The 16,361-nt window shown below is 53.8% G+C and overlaps 1 protein-coding gene and 1 pseudogene across 12 annotated transcripts in view; both read left to right on the forward strand.

The window, feature by feature from the left end:
• Window positions 1-1,072: 1,072 nt before the first annotated feature.
• On the forward strand, window positions 1,073-1,223 carry LOC118583325 (annotated as a pseudogene).
• A 1,702-nt stretch (window positions 1,224-2,925) lies between these two features.
• Window positions 2,926-16,361, forward strand: part of Dnm1 (dynamin 1) — a 45,003-nt gene continuing 31,567 nt past the window's right edge. For 7 of the 12 annotated variants that reach the window (XM_036183893.1, XM_036183897.1, XM_036183895.1 and 4 more), the window contains exons 1-4: window positions 2,927-3,225; window positions 14,834-14,907; window positions 15,390-15,539; window positions 15,775-15,978. In XM_036183893.1, the coding sequence (XP_036039786.1) occupies window positions 3,065-3,225; window positions 14,834-14,907; window positions 15,390-15,539; window positions 15,775-15,978 (589 nt within the window). In that variant the 5' untranslated portion in view covers window positions 2,927-3,064. Of the gene's footprint in view, window positions 3,226-14,833; window positions 14,908-15,389; window positions 15,540-15,774; window positions 15,979-16,361 lie in introns of all 12 variants that reach the window. The other 5 variants (XM_036183890.1, XM_036183898.1, XM_036183889.1 and 2 more) reach the window with 1 other exon arrangement.

Consider the following 16,361-nt stretch of genomic DNA (forward strand, 5'->3'; position numbering starts at 1 on the left):
TCCTGTCTCAAAAAAACAAGATGGATGGCAGATGAGAACACCATTTGAGTTTCTCCTTCAGGGTCTGCGCGCACACACACACACACACACACACACACACTATAGACTTCCAGAGCAGACGATACTGAGAGTCACACCCATGACTATTGACAGCTTGATTCTGTCTTTGCTTGGCCTTGTGACCTTGGACACATTCCTCAGTAGCATCTCTGCACCTCATTTCCCACATCTATCACAGCAAGCTACTGAAAGTTCTGAGACCAAGCAGTGGTCACCAAGCATAGTCACTGGCCAGGAGGAATCACAGAATGTTTCTGTTACTAACTGGCCTCCATAGTGGCCAAACTTTGGGAGCTCAGCATAGCATCTTCCTTCCTAGTGTGCAAAGCAGAGGGCCAAATCATTAGGTGTTTTGGAGGACTCTGATCTGATGGATGTATTGTCCCTCAGCAGCCCTCTTTCGGCCTCTGCAAAGCCATACAGAGAACACAAGGGCAGAGTGTGTGTCAAGGAGTGTTTGCTCCCTGCGTTCACACCTGTGTGTGTGCGGCTTCCTTTATCCACAGCATCGCCCTCTTCCACACTCCGGCTTCAGTTTGCACAGTAATTTTCTGGAGGACTCGGCCCTTGTTACGTTCAAGTTGTGACACAGAAAGCCCTGAGTGAGGCCTTGCATTCTGCATTTCTAACCAGCTACCCACCAGGTCCCGGTGGCTCAGGGATCAAGGATGGCAGGGCAGTTAGTATGGTTCTGTTTGTAAAGGTAAACGGCATGCCACAGCTGGGCAGTGGTGGCACATACCTTTAATCCCAGCACTTGGGAGGCAGAGGCAGGTGGATCTCTGTGAGTTCGATGCCAGCCTGGTGTATGAAGTGAGTTCCAGGATAGCCAGGACACACAGAGAAACCCTGTCTTGAAAAACAAAACAAAACAAAAAAATAAGCTGCAGAATAAATTCTCAGTTGTAGTGTTGACCCATAGGTGGAAAGATAGCCCAAGGCTTTCAAATACTTCTGGAATGTCTGTTTTTTAATAGTAAGTTTCACTATTGTGTTTAAGAAAAAAATCATAATACTTAGCTGTCAGGAGAGATGCTATGATCAAGAGAGTGGTTTTTGCAGGGTAAGGTTCAGCCATTGCGTGCTGACCCCCATGATTTTCCCAATATGGGAAACATTAACTTTATAATTTGTGGTAGTAGAGGATTACACTCACACTTTTCCCTGAAAAGGAGAGAGACAGACAGACAGACAGACAGACAGACTAAGAAAAGCAAGCAAACAAACAAACAAAATCCCAGTTGCAAAGGTCCAGACAGGCATTTTCAGACTGTATTCCCAGCCTAAACGGATGGTGCTGATCATCTTGGCTCATATCCCTGCCCTCTCTGATCCTCAGAGCATAACAAGTTGGCTAAGGACAGCTGCTCTGGGTGGAGGATGCTGGGACTGGCACTTCAGCTACCTGGACTTTTGATGTGGATGGTATGGCTGGAGAGGCATGGCAGTGAGCACCTGGCTGGGTCCTACACAGGCATTCTGTCCTGTCATTGTGCCCACTTTTCAGATTAGATAACCAAGACCCAGAATGTGGAAGGATCCAGATCATATAAGTAGGTAAGACCCAGGGGGTTCTCCACCTACATGAAAATCCCTTCTCACTTGGCTCATTGTCCACCTACTTTGGGTCTCTGTTCCAATGCTACCTGGCGTTATAGTCTCTGACCATCCTGTATACATTAACAACACAATCCCTCCCCAGCCCTGCTCCCTGCTCCCTGCTCATCACTATCAGACGGTCATGGTTATTGGCTTAGTTGCATATAGCCCCTCTTCTTCCACTTGACTATAAGCCATGTGTAGGTAAGGACCATTCCTCTCACTGCTTTGTCTCTGGGGTCTAGCATGGTGCTTGACATGATTCAGTGGTGAAAAACTAATAGTCTCCAATTCCCAGGACACTTCCCTAGTCCCAGCACATGGAAGTGACCTGCTGATCCTCTCTTTCATGGTTTCCTTGTGAGAAGTCCTAATTAGGTCCCTCTTGTTGCAAAAGTGGGTAGCTGGGATGGTGCGTCATGGCCTCTCTGTGTGAAAGGGACAGGCCAGCACATTTGGAGGAATCTCACTACCACCCTTTTGGAGCCCTGGAGTTTAAGACAAGAACTTTCTTCTCTCCCTAGGGACTTCCTTCTACCAGGGTGCTTTCCCCTTATCTGCCCATGGCTGGCCCCTGCTTATCATCTAGGTCCCTTTTCAAAGGTCGCTTTTTCAGGAGACCTTTGACTCCTAGCTAACCTGGCTTTCTACTCCCTTTCTTCTAGTACAGATGATTTCTGCTTTCCCCATTCTAGCCTCTGCCTATGAGTGTTCTGTCTGTCCCACCACCTGTAAGATCTGAGTGTGGAGACCTTAGCTGTTCTGCTCAGTATTATATCTATGAGCATAGATAGGGCCTAGCTTATCATTGGTTCCTGGTAATTCGTGGAATTAATGGTCCTTTCTTCTAGAAACAGAAACACTGAAGCCCAAAGATAGAAAGGAATATGCTGGAGATTATTAATTAGTGTCAGAACCCAGGCTAGAAAGCATTCAAGGTTAAGTGGACTAGAGCTGATTTTGGTCAGCTGACTACAACCTTGAAGGTTCCAGATCTTCCAAGGCCTCAGTTTCTCTACTGGAGATGAATAGTGGAGTGAAGTAATCATGACCAACATATAATAACCCATTTCTATAGGTAGCACCCATCTCGTCCCCAGAAATAATATCTTCGGTGCAGCATCCGTACCCCAGAGACACAGGTAAACCGTCCTGAAAGCCGCAGAAGGAGAAAACTACAACACCCAGAGCGCCTCGCGCGGCGTCTGCGCAAGGTGACGAGCCCGCGAGACGCCGTCCCCGCCATCTAGCGGCGGTCTGGAGAAGCGCTCCGCTCGGATCCCCGTGGGGCGGGGGACCCGCGGCGCACGCAGTCGGGATATTCGGCTGCAGCCGCGAAGCCGGGGGCCAGGAGCCGGAGCAGGAGCGGCGGCGGGGATCGCAGCCCGCCGGGCCCGCCGCAGCCATGGGCAACCGCGGCATGGAAGACCTCATCCCTCTAGTCAACCGGCTACAGGACGCCTTCTCCGCCATCGGCCAGAACGCGGACCTCGACCTGCCGCAGATCGCCGTGGTGGGCGGCCAGAGCGCCGGCAAGAGCTCAGTGCTGGAAAATTTCGTGGGCAGGTAGGAGCGGCGCGGACTCCTGCGCTCCGGTGCCCCGGGTCCCCGCCCCGGGCTCCGACGGTCTGGTCGCTGCTGCTGAGGACCGAGCGCCCCCGCCCCCCACCCGAGCCCTAGGGTCCGCAGCGACCCCGTCAGACCACGGACATCGGTGGAGTCCCCCCACTCACTCCCCCTCCTTCACCCCATCCTCCGCAGGGCTACCCCGGCAAAGGGCTGTCCTTGATCGCCAATACCCGCACCGTGGGGGCCCGCATTACTCAGCGCCTCGCTGGGAGCGGACAGCACCCGGGGGGCAGTGTCCCCTTCCCACCCTAGGCTCCATGGAGCCGGCTCTGCCCCCGTGGGAATTCCTGGTCGTGACAGGGGACAGCCCCCTCCTTCGGTCCCTAGAAAAGGACACAGCCCCGTGGGCATCAGGGACCAGGCACAGCCTCCCCCTTCGCACGCGCACACGCGCGCGCGCACACGCACACACACACACACACACACACACACACACACACACACGCACACACACACACGCACCTCTGCGGCTCCCGCCGCCATCCGTGCGCAGAGCGGCGGAGGGGGAGGCGCGGGCTGCGGGGCGAGGAAGGGAAGGGGGAGGGAGGAGAAGCGGCTTGTGAGCCTTTGCGGAGCAGCCGGCCCCTGGCTTCGCCGCCCCCTGGGTGGGGGCCGCCTGTCAGTGCCCTCCTTCCCTGGCCTGGCAGAGGGTTGTGATGGAGAGAGAAGGCGGCAGAGGGCAGAGATGACTAAGTCCGGGAGGCAGGATGGCGGGGAGGTGGAGGGTGGTGAGCCGTTGCAGAACCTAATCCTCCTCCGGCCTCTGATCCCACAAGGCGCTGGGAAGGCCAGGTGGCAGAGTGGGGGTGCAGCCTTAGAGACAAAGGGTCTTGAACTTAGGGGGACAGGCAGGGTCGTGACCCCCCCAGGCTCCCTTTGAGCAAGGGAAAACAGAGATGGCATTTCCGGTTCTTAGAAAGAGTAGATCGTTCTCTTGAGTTCAGGAGCAGGATGGGGAGGGGGCTACCGGACAGAGGGAGAGACAGGAGCGTTGAACTTCATCCCTCACCTGCACCGCTCCCTCTCGAATCTTTCTAGAAAATCTTGCTTTCTTGCAATGACCTTCATGACTAAGGAGATGACTGGCATGAGAGGGAAGCAGGGCCCCTCCTTCCAGAGGAACAGGAGCTCTGTGGGGTGACATCTGGGTCTAAGCCAGGTTCTGCTGGAAACCCTTGGGCAAGTCACTTGCCTTTACAAACATCTGTGCAATATGGGCAGACTGGATGGTTGATGCCACCCCTCACATGTCCCCAGATGCCCACTGCAAACCCATCCTGGAGGTAAGAAGAGGACCTGAGTAGAGCCATGTTTTCATGGGATGTGGGCATGGCACAGTGGAAGTGGCTGTGTCTGTCTTGTCAGCAGAGAGAAGCAGCTGTGTCTGGATCATGTGACCCCAGAGCTGCAAACACATGCAAGAAACCATATAGATGAGCCCCTTCCCAGGGGTCCAACAGTCAGGACTGTTAAGGGTGGAGGACTATGGAGCTCTTGGAGGCAGCAGAATGCAAGGATGTCCAGCACTTTACATAAACTGTAGTCCCATCTCTCACCCACTGGGCATTTGCTGGAGTGCTGTGAGCTAGACTGTGCTCTGTCAGGGGTGAAGACCGGGGAGTTCCACAGAGCCCCTCCCATGCCTTGCTATACCCCCCAATGAAGCAATCACACCATAGATGTCCACCTTATAGATGGGCCAACTGAACTGAGATGCTTTACTCAAGGGCACATATTTGGGAAGGGACCTGTCAGACTCCATCTTGACCCTATGTTGGTCATTAGGGACTCATTGGAGTGTAGACATCTGGTTTTCTTGTCTGTAGGATGGGGGCCCTGGGAACTTAGCTTGACCTCCTAAAAGGGCACAAAAGCCATTCACTAAACCTGTGGAAGAGAGTCCTTGAGATACTCCCAGAGTCTAGTAGCCTGGGGACCTATCCATGGTGCTCCTGTCCTCCGGGAGTGGAAAGACAGCCCAGACCACAGCAGACACACAGCCGCAGCTGTTTACCTGTCGAGTGGCAGGAAAGGCCTGGACTCTGCCCTTTGTGAGACCCCAGTGCTCTTGGCTTGGCCATGGCTCTGGCATGGATGTGGAGTGTCCAGATGCAGGTGTGGGGCAGAGGAGAACTGCTCCCAGATTGGGGGAACAAGTGAGAGGCAGTGGTCACCCCTTAAGCTGGAGAAGAGGCCGGGGCTGGGACATGGGTGGCAAAATTGAGGTTCCAGCCAGCCCCACCTGTGCCCTCTTGGGTTCTCGACCTCTCTACCTAGCTCTGGGTCCCCAGACCCGTGAGCATGGAAACAACAGCTCTTTCTCCTGGGGCTTCCAGAGCACCAACCCCCATGGAGAGGAAATGGAAGATTCTCTGGAGGAAACAGGCTAATCCAGGCCAGCCAGGTTCCCAGGCACCCAGGAAGACCCAGTGTCAGCTCTGTAATGGAGGTGGCCCAGCGGCTGTCCAGGACCCTTCTAGGGCTTGTTTGAGTCTATACTATTTCTTTTGCTTCCCTTTTCCAGATGGGGGAAACTGAGGCCAGTTCATTCAGTAATTTAGCAGTTATTCTTGGAGGGTCCAGAGAGGGAAACTGAGGCACCTGCAGGATGTGGCCAGGGTCCCAGAGGAAGCAGAGCGGCTCAGAAGGTCTTAGAGGAAGATCGCACCTAGGAGAACTAAGCGGGCCAAGCTGTGTGAAAAGCTGGGGGAGATCCCCAGCCAGGGGACAGCAGATGCAAAGGGCCTGGGGCAGGAAAGAACCAGTTTGAAACACAAAGAGGCACCATTACGGCTGGCATTTGCCCAGGCAGGAAGGATGCGAGAGGCAGGGCCTGTGTCTGTTACGCCTTAGGCGATTGCCAGGAGACTGGCTTTATTTTCGTTATCCTTGGAGGCTCGTAAGTGGCAGAATGACTCTGACAAATGTGTGCTAGGGAGGAGGCAAGAGGGAGGACTGTGGAGCTCCCACAGGGATGTCGAAGGATGTGGGCTCAGATCTGTCTGGGGCCAGGTCCCACAGAGTGATGGACAGGAGTGGGAGGGGCTGAGAGGAAATCAAGGGTGACTCGGGGTCAGGGTTGATGAGACCAGTGCTGTCAGGAGAGTCCGGAGAACCAACCTCAGGGGACAGTGGGTGGCGGTGGACAGGTTCAAGGCAGCGGGGATTCAGTCGAGCGGGGATTCAGTCAGAGATGCCCTAGACATTTCCTGGAGGTGTTAGGAGCTGGGGAGAGGGCACAGGGGAAAGCTGAATGTGGAAGCTGTCGGTGTAGACATGGGATTTAAATCCGTGAGAGATGAGATTATACAGGGGCAGCTGGAGGAGTGTCTGGCCCCCAGGACTAGCTAGTATTTCCTGAACAGATGCTCCACTGCGGGGCCGCCTCCATGCCCTGTCTCCCAGCATTCCTCCAGGTTAGCATAGCAGGTAAGCATTTACCTTTGCCCCCAGCCAGGGGTGGGAATGAGCAATCACAGCAGCCCCAGGAGTCTCTCTATCCCTGGCTATCCACTATTTTCACATCTGTAAAATGGGGGCTGTAGCGTAACAAGCATGACCTCTGTGAGACTTCATGGAGGGTTGAGAGAATACAGGTGTAGCAGGGATATGTCTTCCCCATCCAAGTGGGCCAGGGTGGAAAATAAGCTCCTGTCCAGAGCCCAACAGCCAGCCAGGGAGCAGACGGAGGTGGCTGCTCCCCACTCCACAGCCTTGGTCTCTTGGTCCTTCCCTGCACTGGGCGTCAGTTTCCCACGGGAGACAGCCTACCCCTCAGTGTTCAGTTCGTATTCTTTCCCTGATCACTTTCCTTGTGATCCTGTTTCTCAGAACTGGAACTGAAGTTGAAGAAAGTGAGGGGGTATAACAGCCATCCGAGACAAGGGGGCCCTAGCCTGGAGTAGGCAGGAAGAACAGACATGTGCTAGGCTTGTTCTGAGGAAGTAGCGTTAAGACTGACCTGAGTAATAATAAATAGACTGAGAAGCCGGAGGAAGAATGAGCCATTCTAGGTGTGGGGAGGACCTTCCTGAAGAGGACAGTCACCAAGCCCCCACCCCACCCCCATGGTATCCTCAGAGCACACCCCTAACACGCGCAGCGTGCTCACCGCCTCTGAGCCCCATGCAGAGCTCACAGCTGGGGCTGGTCTCAGCCAAGGGACACCTTCCCCCATCCCTGCCATCCCAGTGGCCCAGAGGAACTGATGAAAGGTGACCCTGGCAGACAGCATTTGATCCCGACGCCGGAAGAGTAGAGTTTCCCAGGCTTGGTTGGGGTCAGAGGGTGGGAACCCTGGCTCGTCTGGTAGTGAGTATCCAGGTAGGACATTGGTGCGGGAAGCCAGGTGTGGGCACAGTGTTGTCAGGCGTGGGCAAGAGCAGAACCATAGGCCCACATGCCATGTGTCTAGGTTGCTATTATAAATCAGGGCGAGGCTGCTGAAGGCAGTACATTCTGCCCTTGGCAAACCCACCCTGCATGGAGACCGGTGCCCCCTCTCAGGCTGCCCTGTCCCTTCTCATCCCACCTTGCAGCACAAAGCCCCCACTGTCGTATTATCTATGCCCCCAGAAAGGACCTCTCTCAGCAACCCCTGAAATGAGGGCCATTTCCCCAGGACCCTGGAGACCTTTATCCATGGGCACGATGATGCCCAGGGCCAAGGCCCCTGTTTCCTACACCTAAGGACCACGCTGCTTATTGTCTTTGTGAAGTTGTGGACTACCATCTCAGGCTCTTAGAATGGCTCAGAGCAGGTGGGGGTCTTGCTTGACGTCACACAGCAATTGAATCAAAGACAGGAGAGGAACCAAGAGGTCTCCTGCTTCTAGGCCAGACATTCCCATGTGCCTGTCCACACTCCACACCCTGCCCATTTGTACAAACCCATCTGTGCCCTTCACCCTTTGGGTGTCTCTGATTCTTACCCCTTCTGAGGCAGAAGTCTGAGGACCCAGGAAGCGTTATAGAAGAGTTCACTAGAGACTTACATTCCTACAGGCAACGAGGAGATGGCCAGTCAAGCTTGAAGGTGCCAGGGCAGATCTCTAAGTACCCTGGACAGAGCCCCGGACCAAACTCTCCAGCCAACACACCCAGGGTTCGGTCCCCAAGCCCCACAAAGCCAGCCACCAGAGCAGTGGCCTCTCACTACCCTGAGTGTTCTTGGTCTACCAGCAGGGAACTCCATAGTGCTCCCTCCTCCTAATCTCCTCTAGCTGAAGCCTTCTTTGTCCCCTCAAAACTGAGTCCCAGATTCCCAGTTGAGCCCTGTTGGCCTGATCACGCTGGTCCCCTGACTAGCTGGCAGTTCATGGAGGAAATGGGTTGAGGTCCCTCTGACATTGTCTTCTCTGCTTTCCTGCCCATCTCCCTCACTGGCTCGGACCTCCAAGTCTCATCAGCCAGGCCCTCCTCTGGATGCCTTCCCTGATACCCTAGCTCCTTGTGCTGGCCCAGTTCCATGTGTGGGGTGGGACTCTGTGTCCCCTCCCCCAACGCATAGAAGAAAGGAGGAGGAAGCACCTGGCAGACAGCCTCGTTGGGCTCCCAGGCACGCGCTCTCAGCCGAGCAAGGAGGCCAACAACCAGAGAAGTGCTTCTCACCTGCCTGAGTCCCCAGCTCCTCTGCAGAGCACACAGCTTTTGAGCGCTCCCAGTGGGCACCCTCAGTTAGGTCTTCCACAGCCTGCTTCTCAGGGCATCCTCTCAAGAGCCCTGGAACAAAGCTGTTTACTGAGTCCCATTTCACTGACAGGGAAACTGAGGCTCTGAGCAGGGACACATTTCTGGGGATGAAGCTGGAGATTTCTCCTCATGCTATTGTGACAGGAAGTACCAACCCAGAGGCATCTGTCCCAGGTGTCTTGGGAGATGTTCCTGATAGCTTGCTTGCAGGAGCCTGAGTGGGAGTCCCGCTGAGGGTCATGGGACTTGTGTCCTCTGAGCCTCAATTTTCCTGTGAAATGGGGAAACTGATCACAGCAACCTCAGCCAGTCGTAAGAGCAGCCGGTCCAGATGACAGAGCTTCACTGCTGTGTGATTTGTGAATCATAAAACCCACCCGTTTAAAGTGCACAATTCAATGATTTCTAGTGTATTTACAGAGTTCTGCAGCCTTCATCATAAACTAATTTTAGAACATTCCCATCACCTCAAAAAGAAATCTCAGAATGCTGCAGTTTCAAGGCTTCAGCAGAGTCTGACCAACAGTCAAGCCACTGGAACTAGCAATGCTGTGGTGGCCGTCTCAGGGGCTGGGACAACGGTCGCATTTTACTGTGTAAAATAGTTTATGCATCTCTTGAATTTTTTCAAATGGAGAAAAATCCTTTTTTTTTTTTTTTTGAGACAGGGACTCATGGCATAGCCCTGGCTGTCCTGGAACTCATGTAGCCCAGGCTGCCCTCAAATTCATAGAGATCCTCTTCCCTCTTCCTCCCATAGTGCTGGGATTAAAGGTGTGTGTCACCATGCCTGACTAAAATCTTAATTTTTTTTATTCATGTACATTGGTGTTTTGCCTGCATGATGGTGTCAGGTCCCCTGAACTGGAATTACAGACAGTTTGTGAGCCACCATGTGGTTACTGAGAACTGAACTCAGGTCCTCTGGAAGAGCAGCCAGTTCTCTTATCCACTGAGTAATCTCTCCAGCTCAAAATCTTAACTTTTTCATTAGATGAAAAAAAAAGAAACTATTTCCACTTTGAAAATATAACTTCCAGTGGATGGTGGTGGCGCACACCTTTAATCCTTGCACTCAGGAGGCAGAGGCAGGCGGATATCTGTGAGTTTGAGGCCAGCCTGGGCTACAGAGTGAGATCCAGGAAAGGCGCAAAGCTACACAGAGAAACCCTGTCTCAAAAAACAAACAAACAAACAAAAAAACCCAAACTATATATATATATATATATATATACAAGAGGGAAGGAATGGAAGGTCAGAAGAAAGGATTGAGGAGGGAGGGAAGAGAAAGTGAGGGAGAGAGGAAGCATGGATGGAAAGACAAAGAGACTAGGAAGGGTGGACACTGCCTTGTGTGGTCCCACCCATCACCAACTTGCACTATGAACTTGGACAACAACCTTCTTTTTGCGATTCCATGACCCCTACTGTCCAGTGAGCTGTAAGTGGGGACTGGGAGAGCTCCCTGTCCAACCTCAGTTTCCTCAATAGGGTGTCTGAGTGCCAGCACCTTGCTCACTCCAGCCTGGGGTATGGAGGCAGGTCCCACCCAGTCCCTGCTTGGGGGCCATTAGCACATGAAGGGAGTCCACAGCTAGACTGGCCTGAAATGTTCAAACATCAGCTTATATTTACACACTGCAGCATGTGGGCTGCCTCAGGCCTCCTGGGCCTCCTGGGGCCCCGGGAACAGTGGAGGACTTGTTGCCTGTGGCAGCTTCACCTACGCCCTATGTGTTTCTTGGCTGACAAAAATCTCTGTCCAGTACTCCCAGTCGATGCCTCCGATGACCAGCCCTGCCTGCCACTTTTAGGGGCGGCGTTTGTCCTTGAAGTTCCCTTGTCCTCCCAAGCCCTCTTCCAGTCTGGCCAGGCTGGAAAGCCACCTTCCACCTCTCCCTGCTGTCACTCATTCACCATGAGAGCTGGGCCTGTTCGTCCCTTAACTGCAACAAACCCCAGAGCCCATCCATTACACCGTCAGGAGACGAGCACAGAGAGGGACGGATGGCCCCTTGTCCACAGCCCCAAGTGGGAACTCTGACGGTGCCATGTGTGTCTGCTGTCAGAGCCCAAGAAGCGGAAGACAGCACAGTCACCTGCCAAACCAGACACATACCTTGTCATCATCTTCACCCAAGCAGGGGCTGGAAGTCAGGGTGCTCCAGCCCCAAGCCTCGGGTTCTGGAGTAGGAGTTGGGGAGTCACTTTGGCGTGGTGTTTCCAGACTCTCTGGGGAGGGGATGACAGTGCCAATTTAGTTAGGAAGTAGGTGGTGCTGGAGGTCTGGAGAGGCGTCTGTTTTGTCCCCTCTGTGCGTCAGGTTTGAAGGTGTCTCTGCAGATGGCAAGGCCTCCCTGCGAAATCACCATCTGCTCAAAGTGAGTGGGAGAGCTGGCAGGCCACCAGATGCCCTCCCATGCTGGCTCAGCACTGGCCTCTGGTGCTAAGGAGCCCGCACTCTTTCCTTAGACACCTGCTCTGCTGTCCCCAGGCCTCAACCGAAGGTGCAAGGTCTCTGCTGGGAAGCTGGGTCCAAGGAGCTGGAGTGGGACAATGTGTCCAGTAGCAGGAAAGAGGCATTCCTTCTAGTGTCCTGGAGTGCCTACTGTGTACAGGTTCTGTGTCTGTGTGGGGTGACTACTGGTCCTGTCTGTGGTCTGTCCAAGGTGTGAGGCATCCTGGGCCCTGCTCTCACTCAGCCCCCCTCCATTGCTGTGCATCCTCACACATCCTTGCCCTCTCTGGGCTTTGGTCCCACCTTCAGGACAGTGATGGGTGGCTGTAGTGTTCTCTCTTCCCGTTTTCATCTTGCCTTGTGGGGTGTCATGGTCAAGACTCAGTAGCCAGAGGCAGTGAGGCAGATTCTATGGGGCTTCAGAATTCTTGCTGGAATTTGGGGGTCCTCCTAGAGGAGGCTAAAAATGAGGAACTCTCCTTGGTAGCCCCCTGTGGTCTCATGAGCTCAGTCCTTCTGCCGAGTGGCCGCACAAACCCTTTAACAACAGCGTATGTATGACATCCCGCCACAGATGAGCACCTACAGACTCAGAGCCAAGGGAAGAGTCCAAGGACTCCAGGCAAGGGAAAGGCAGGGTGGGATTTGAACCCAGGGCCTCTGCCTGGCACTGTCTCTTAACCACTAGGACAGTGGACTATAGTGGAAAAAAACATGACAGTCACTTAGGGTCTTGTTGAATAGTGGCTTGACTACATCACATCGAGGAACCAGCATTATATATGTATATGTATATATGTATATATGTATATGTGTGTGTGTATATATATATGTATGTATGTATGTATATAAATTTTCGAGTCAGGGTTTCTCTGTGTAGATCAGCAGACTGGCCACAGAATCAGAGACCCACCTGCCTCTGCCTCCCACGTACTGGGCTTAAAGACATGCACCACCACCGCCTGGAATCAACACTTTTAACAAGTGGCCACGTGGATTCTGACACAGGCTGATTGGGCCTCACGTAGAGAGCCTGGTGCTCTGAGAGCTTCGGTCTTGACCTCTGTTGTTTATAGGCTTCAGCTCTGAGCTGGCAGCGACTTGGGTCAGACCCTAAGCAGCCATCAACCTCCTCAGGTGGGCCACACTCTTTGAGGCTCCAGAGCCCTCCACCATCAGGCGTACAGGGCTGAGTGGGCGTGTGTGCTCATAGGGAGGCCCCTCAAGGAAAGACTCCAGGGAAGGTCCACATCTCTTGCACGGGGGAGGGCTCTCTGTGGGGAGTCCTATCCTTTCCAGACCCTCCTGCAGTTTCCACAGCAACCGCTGTTGCTATGGTTTTGCTTGGCAAGCAGCTGGTGAGGAAGAGGGTGGACTAGAGGCCTCTACACCCACCAAAGCCACTGCAGAAACAAATGTGCTGCCTCCACAGTCCTAGGGTCCCCCAAACAGAGGGGTGTCCTCTCCCAAGGAGTCGCTGAGTGAAGGCTGGGGCGATGAGGCAGGAAGTCCCCCAGGCTGGGACTCCCTCTCTCCCTGGCCTGCCTGGCCAGCTCCAGGCCACAGGCTCCATGCATGACCTGTTTACTTGTCTTTCTCACCGCACTGTGAGTGCTTCGGGTGGGGAGCTGGGTGACTCATCTCTCACCCCACAGCCGGCACAGGGCCTGGTACGAATCAGAGTCAATTCAATTATATAAAAAGCTAAGTCTGGCTCCTTGGGCTTAGAGGGTAGCATAGTGGGGTGGGGACGTTTCCAGCCTCTGGGGTCCAACAGACACTTGGGTTTGAATGCGAGCCTGGGTTTGGAGTGTACACCTCAATCATAGAGAACTCGCCTAGCATGTATGAGGATCTAGGTTTGAAGGTCAGCACTGAAAAACAAAGAAACCACAAGAAAACTCGAACAAATAAAACAAAACTCAGGTGAAAAACAGTTCTGTGTGACCTTGAGTGAGTCACTTTCTCTCTCTGAGCCTCAGTCACTTCACCTATAAAATTAGTCTCTGTGAGGGTCTTGTTTGATGACTTGGGGATTCTCAGAAGGCATTGGGCACCTCATGAGTACTGAGCCCTGGGCTGGGCGCAGTATACAGTGGCAGACAGAAAGTCCCAGCCCTGTCTTGCAGATCAGCACGGCAAGAAGGGAACACATTTGCCTGGTACCCAGAAAGGATTAATGCATGCCAGGTTTCCCCTCCCCCAGGCCACTGACCCCAGCAGCCCCTTCTTTCCTAGAGGTGGTGCAAGAGAGGCTCCCAAGAGGGGACTTGAACCTCAGGCCCCTGGGCCTGTCTATTTTCCCTGACCCTCTGCCCCCAAGCCTGGGGTGCGGGAAGCGTGAGCCTGGGTCGGCTCTGGGTGGAGGCTGAGCATCTGGTCCTCTCTTGGTCTCCCTGGGTCTCTTCTAGGGGGTGACTGGCTGTATGAGTACGGTCCCCCAGGCTCCGATATGCTTCCCATTTCCTGAGTTCTGGAGGACCCATGACTGCTAGTTCCGACAGCTTGGTTCCTGGAGAGAACTCCACCCTCCAGCCAGCCCCTGGCAGTCATGAGCGGAGGAATCAAGGGTAGTTGACGGAGTCAGCCAAAAGGACAGCTGAGCTGACATCAACAGGAGCAGATGTTGGTTACAGACTGTCAGGTCTTGGGACATGGATGACGTTTTGGGGCTCCTATGTGTAGTCCTTCAAAGGGGGTTGAGTCCATGGGGCCTGGAGATCAAGAACATTCACAGAGTTGAGCCCGGGGTCTCCTCTGCTATATCATGCTACAGAACACCTCTGAGGCCATTTCTCCACCTATAAAGTGGGGACAGTTACTGCATCCTCCTGGCTACTTTCTGGAGCTCCTGGGCTCTGCCCACAGAGCAGCTGCCATGTAATGAGCACCAACGAAGCCTGAGTTCTGTTCCTTGCCTCCTCCAGGCTGCATCTGCCTTGTCTTCAACTCTAGCCAGACGGGGCCCCAGGAAGAGGAACTGAGCCACTGTCTGTCCTAGCCAGGCAGGGAGGAGGGTGCTTCTGCTCTGATTTTGCTGAGATCCACTATTCACCGCTCTCGGGCTACCCTGTGCTTCATTTTTTTTTTTTTTTTTTTTTTTTTTTCCTGAGCAGAATAGCAGTGGCTGGGATGGGGGCAGGGACTTCCTATTGGCTCAGATCCAACATGTTACATATTTGAGGGACATCTGGGGAGTTGCTGGCCTGGCCTCTTGGCAACTCGAAGCAGTGACTTAGGGGAGCCCACTCCCCTTAGTGACTTAATGCTGTCAGTAAGATGCTGTGGGGCCTGCTCTTTGAGGGGATTGAGTATCAGGACAGATACTCCCTGGGGGCAGGGATACCCTCATATACCCTCCGATCTTGACCCTCTTCTAACCCCAACTCACTGCAGGGACTTCTTGCCCCGAGGATCTGGCATCGTCACCCGACGTCCCCTGGTTCTGCAGCTGGTTAATTCTACCACAGGTGGGTGTCCTCTATCAGCAGCCAGGCATGGCCCCTCCCTAAGGTAAAGTCCAGCCTAGCTGCTGGAGCTGTTTGTGGAGTGACTTTAGGCAAGGTCATCTTCCCCTCCTTGGGCCTCCATCCCAATCTAGACAGTGGGTATAAACCTATAAAGTGGAGGGCTAGAGAGATGGCCCAGCAGTTTAGAGCATTGGCTGTTCTTCCAGAGGACCCAGGTTCAATCCCCAGCAACCACATGGCAGCTCACAGCTGTCTGTAACTACAGTTCCAGGGGATCCAACACGCTCATGCAGACGTGATTGCAGACAAAACACCAATGCACATGAGATAAGATTAAATAAAATTTTTTATAAAGCACACTGTAAAATGGAGACAAGGATCGCTGTTTGGAAGTAAAAGGTAGATTAAGGGAGAACGATGCCAGCCAGGTGGGCTTCCCAGGTCTGATGCCTCCTCCTCACCCCTGTCGGTTTCTGGAGCAGAATATGCCGAGTTCCTGCACTGCAAGGGGAAGAAATTCACCGACTTCGAGGAGGTGCGCCTGGAGATTGAGGCTGAGACCGACCGAGTCACCGGCACCAATAAGGGCATTTCTCCAGTGCCCATCAACCTGCGGGTCTACTCTCCCCATGGTGAGGAGACCTGGCCCCGCCCCCTCCTTCCGGCTTCTTTGCCTAGCCCTGGGCCGATTCTCACACTTGTTGCCTGGGTCTTCCAAGTCCACTTACCTCAAGTCTCACCTGCCTAACCCCTCCCTCTTCTGGCCACACTCACCAGTAGATGCTCTTCAAACCGGGACCCTGGTGTTTAGCTCCATCCACCTGACCACTCCCCGACCATGGGCCTGCCCTTTTTGTCTCTCTCCAGTGCTGAACCTTACCCTAGTGGACCTGCCTGGCATGACCAAGGTCCCAGTCGGCGACCAGCCTCCCGACATCGAGTTCCAGATCCGGGACATGCTTATGCAGTTCGTCACTAAGGAGAACTGCCTTATCCTGGCTGTGTCTCCTGCCAACTCGGACCTGGCCAACTCTGATGCCCTCAAGATTGCCAAGGAGGTGGACCCCCAGGGTAGGTTCCTACGTGGCAGCTGATGCATAATGCGATCTGATGGCTCAGCAGTAGTCTCGTTTAGGAGTATCTCTGAAGGTAGTACTACTCTAAGTAGAATAGTGTCAGGATCAGATTCAGCCTTGAGACTCACTTCAGCTGGATGTAGTCCCTCAGTCCCAGCACACAGAAGGCCCAGGAATTGAGACCAACACTAGTTACATGACCAGTTTGAGGACAGCCTGGGTTACAGGAGATGCAGTCTCAAGAAGCTTTCAGAAGGGGAGGGGTCTTTAAAGTGGCTCAGTGGGAAAAGGTGCTTGCTGTCAGTGATGACCTGAGTTCAATCCCGGAATCCATGTGGAGGAAGGGGAGAGCTGACCCCTGCAAGCTGTCTTCCTACC

Source organism: Onychomys torridus, chromosome 4 (assembly GCF_903995425.1).
Source record: "Onychomys torridus chromosome 4, mOncTor1.1, whole genome shotgun sequence".
Taxonomy (NCBI): Eukaryota; Metazoa; Chordata; class Mammalia; order Rodentia; family Cricetidae; genus Onychomys; species Onychomys torridus.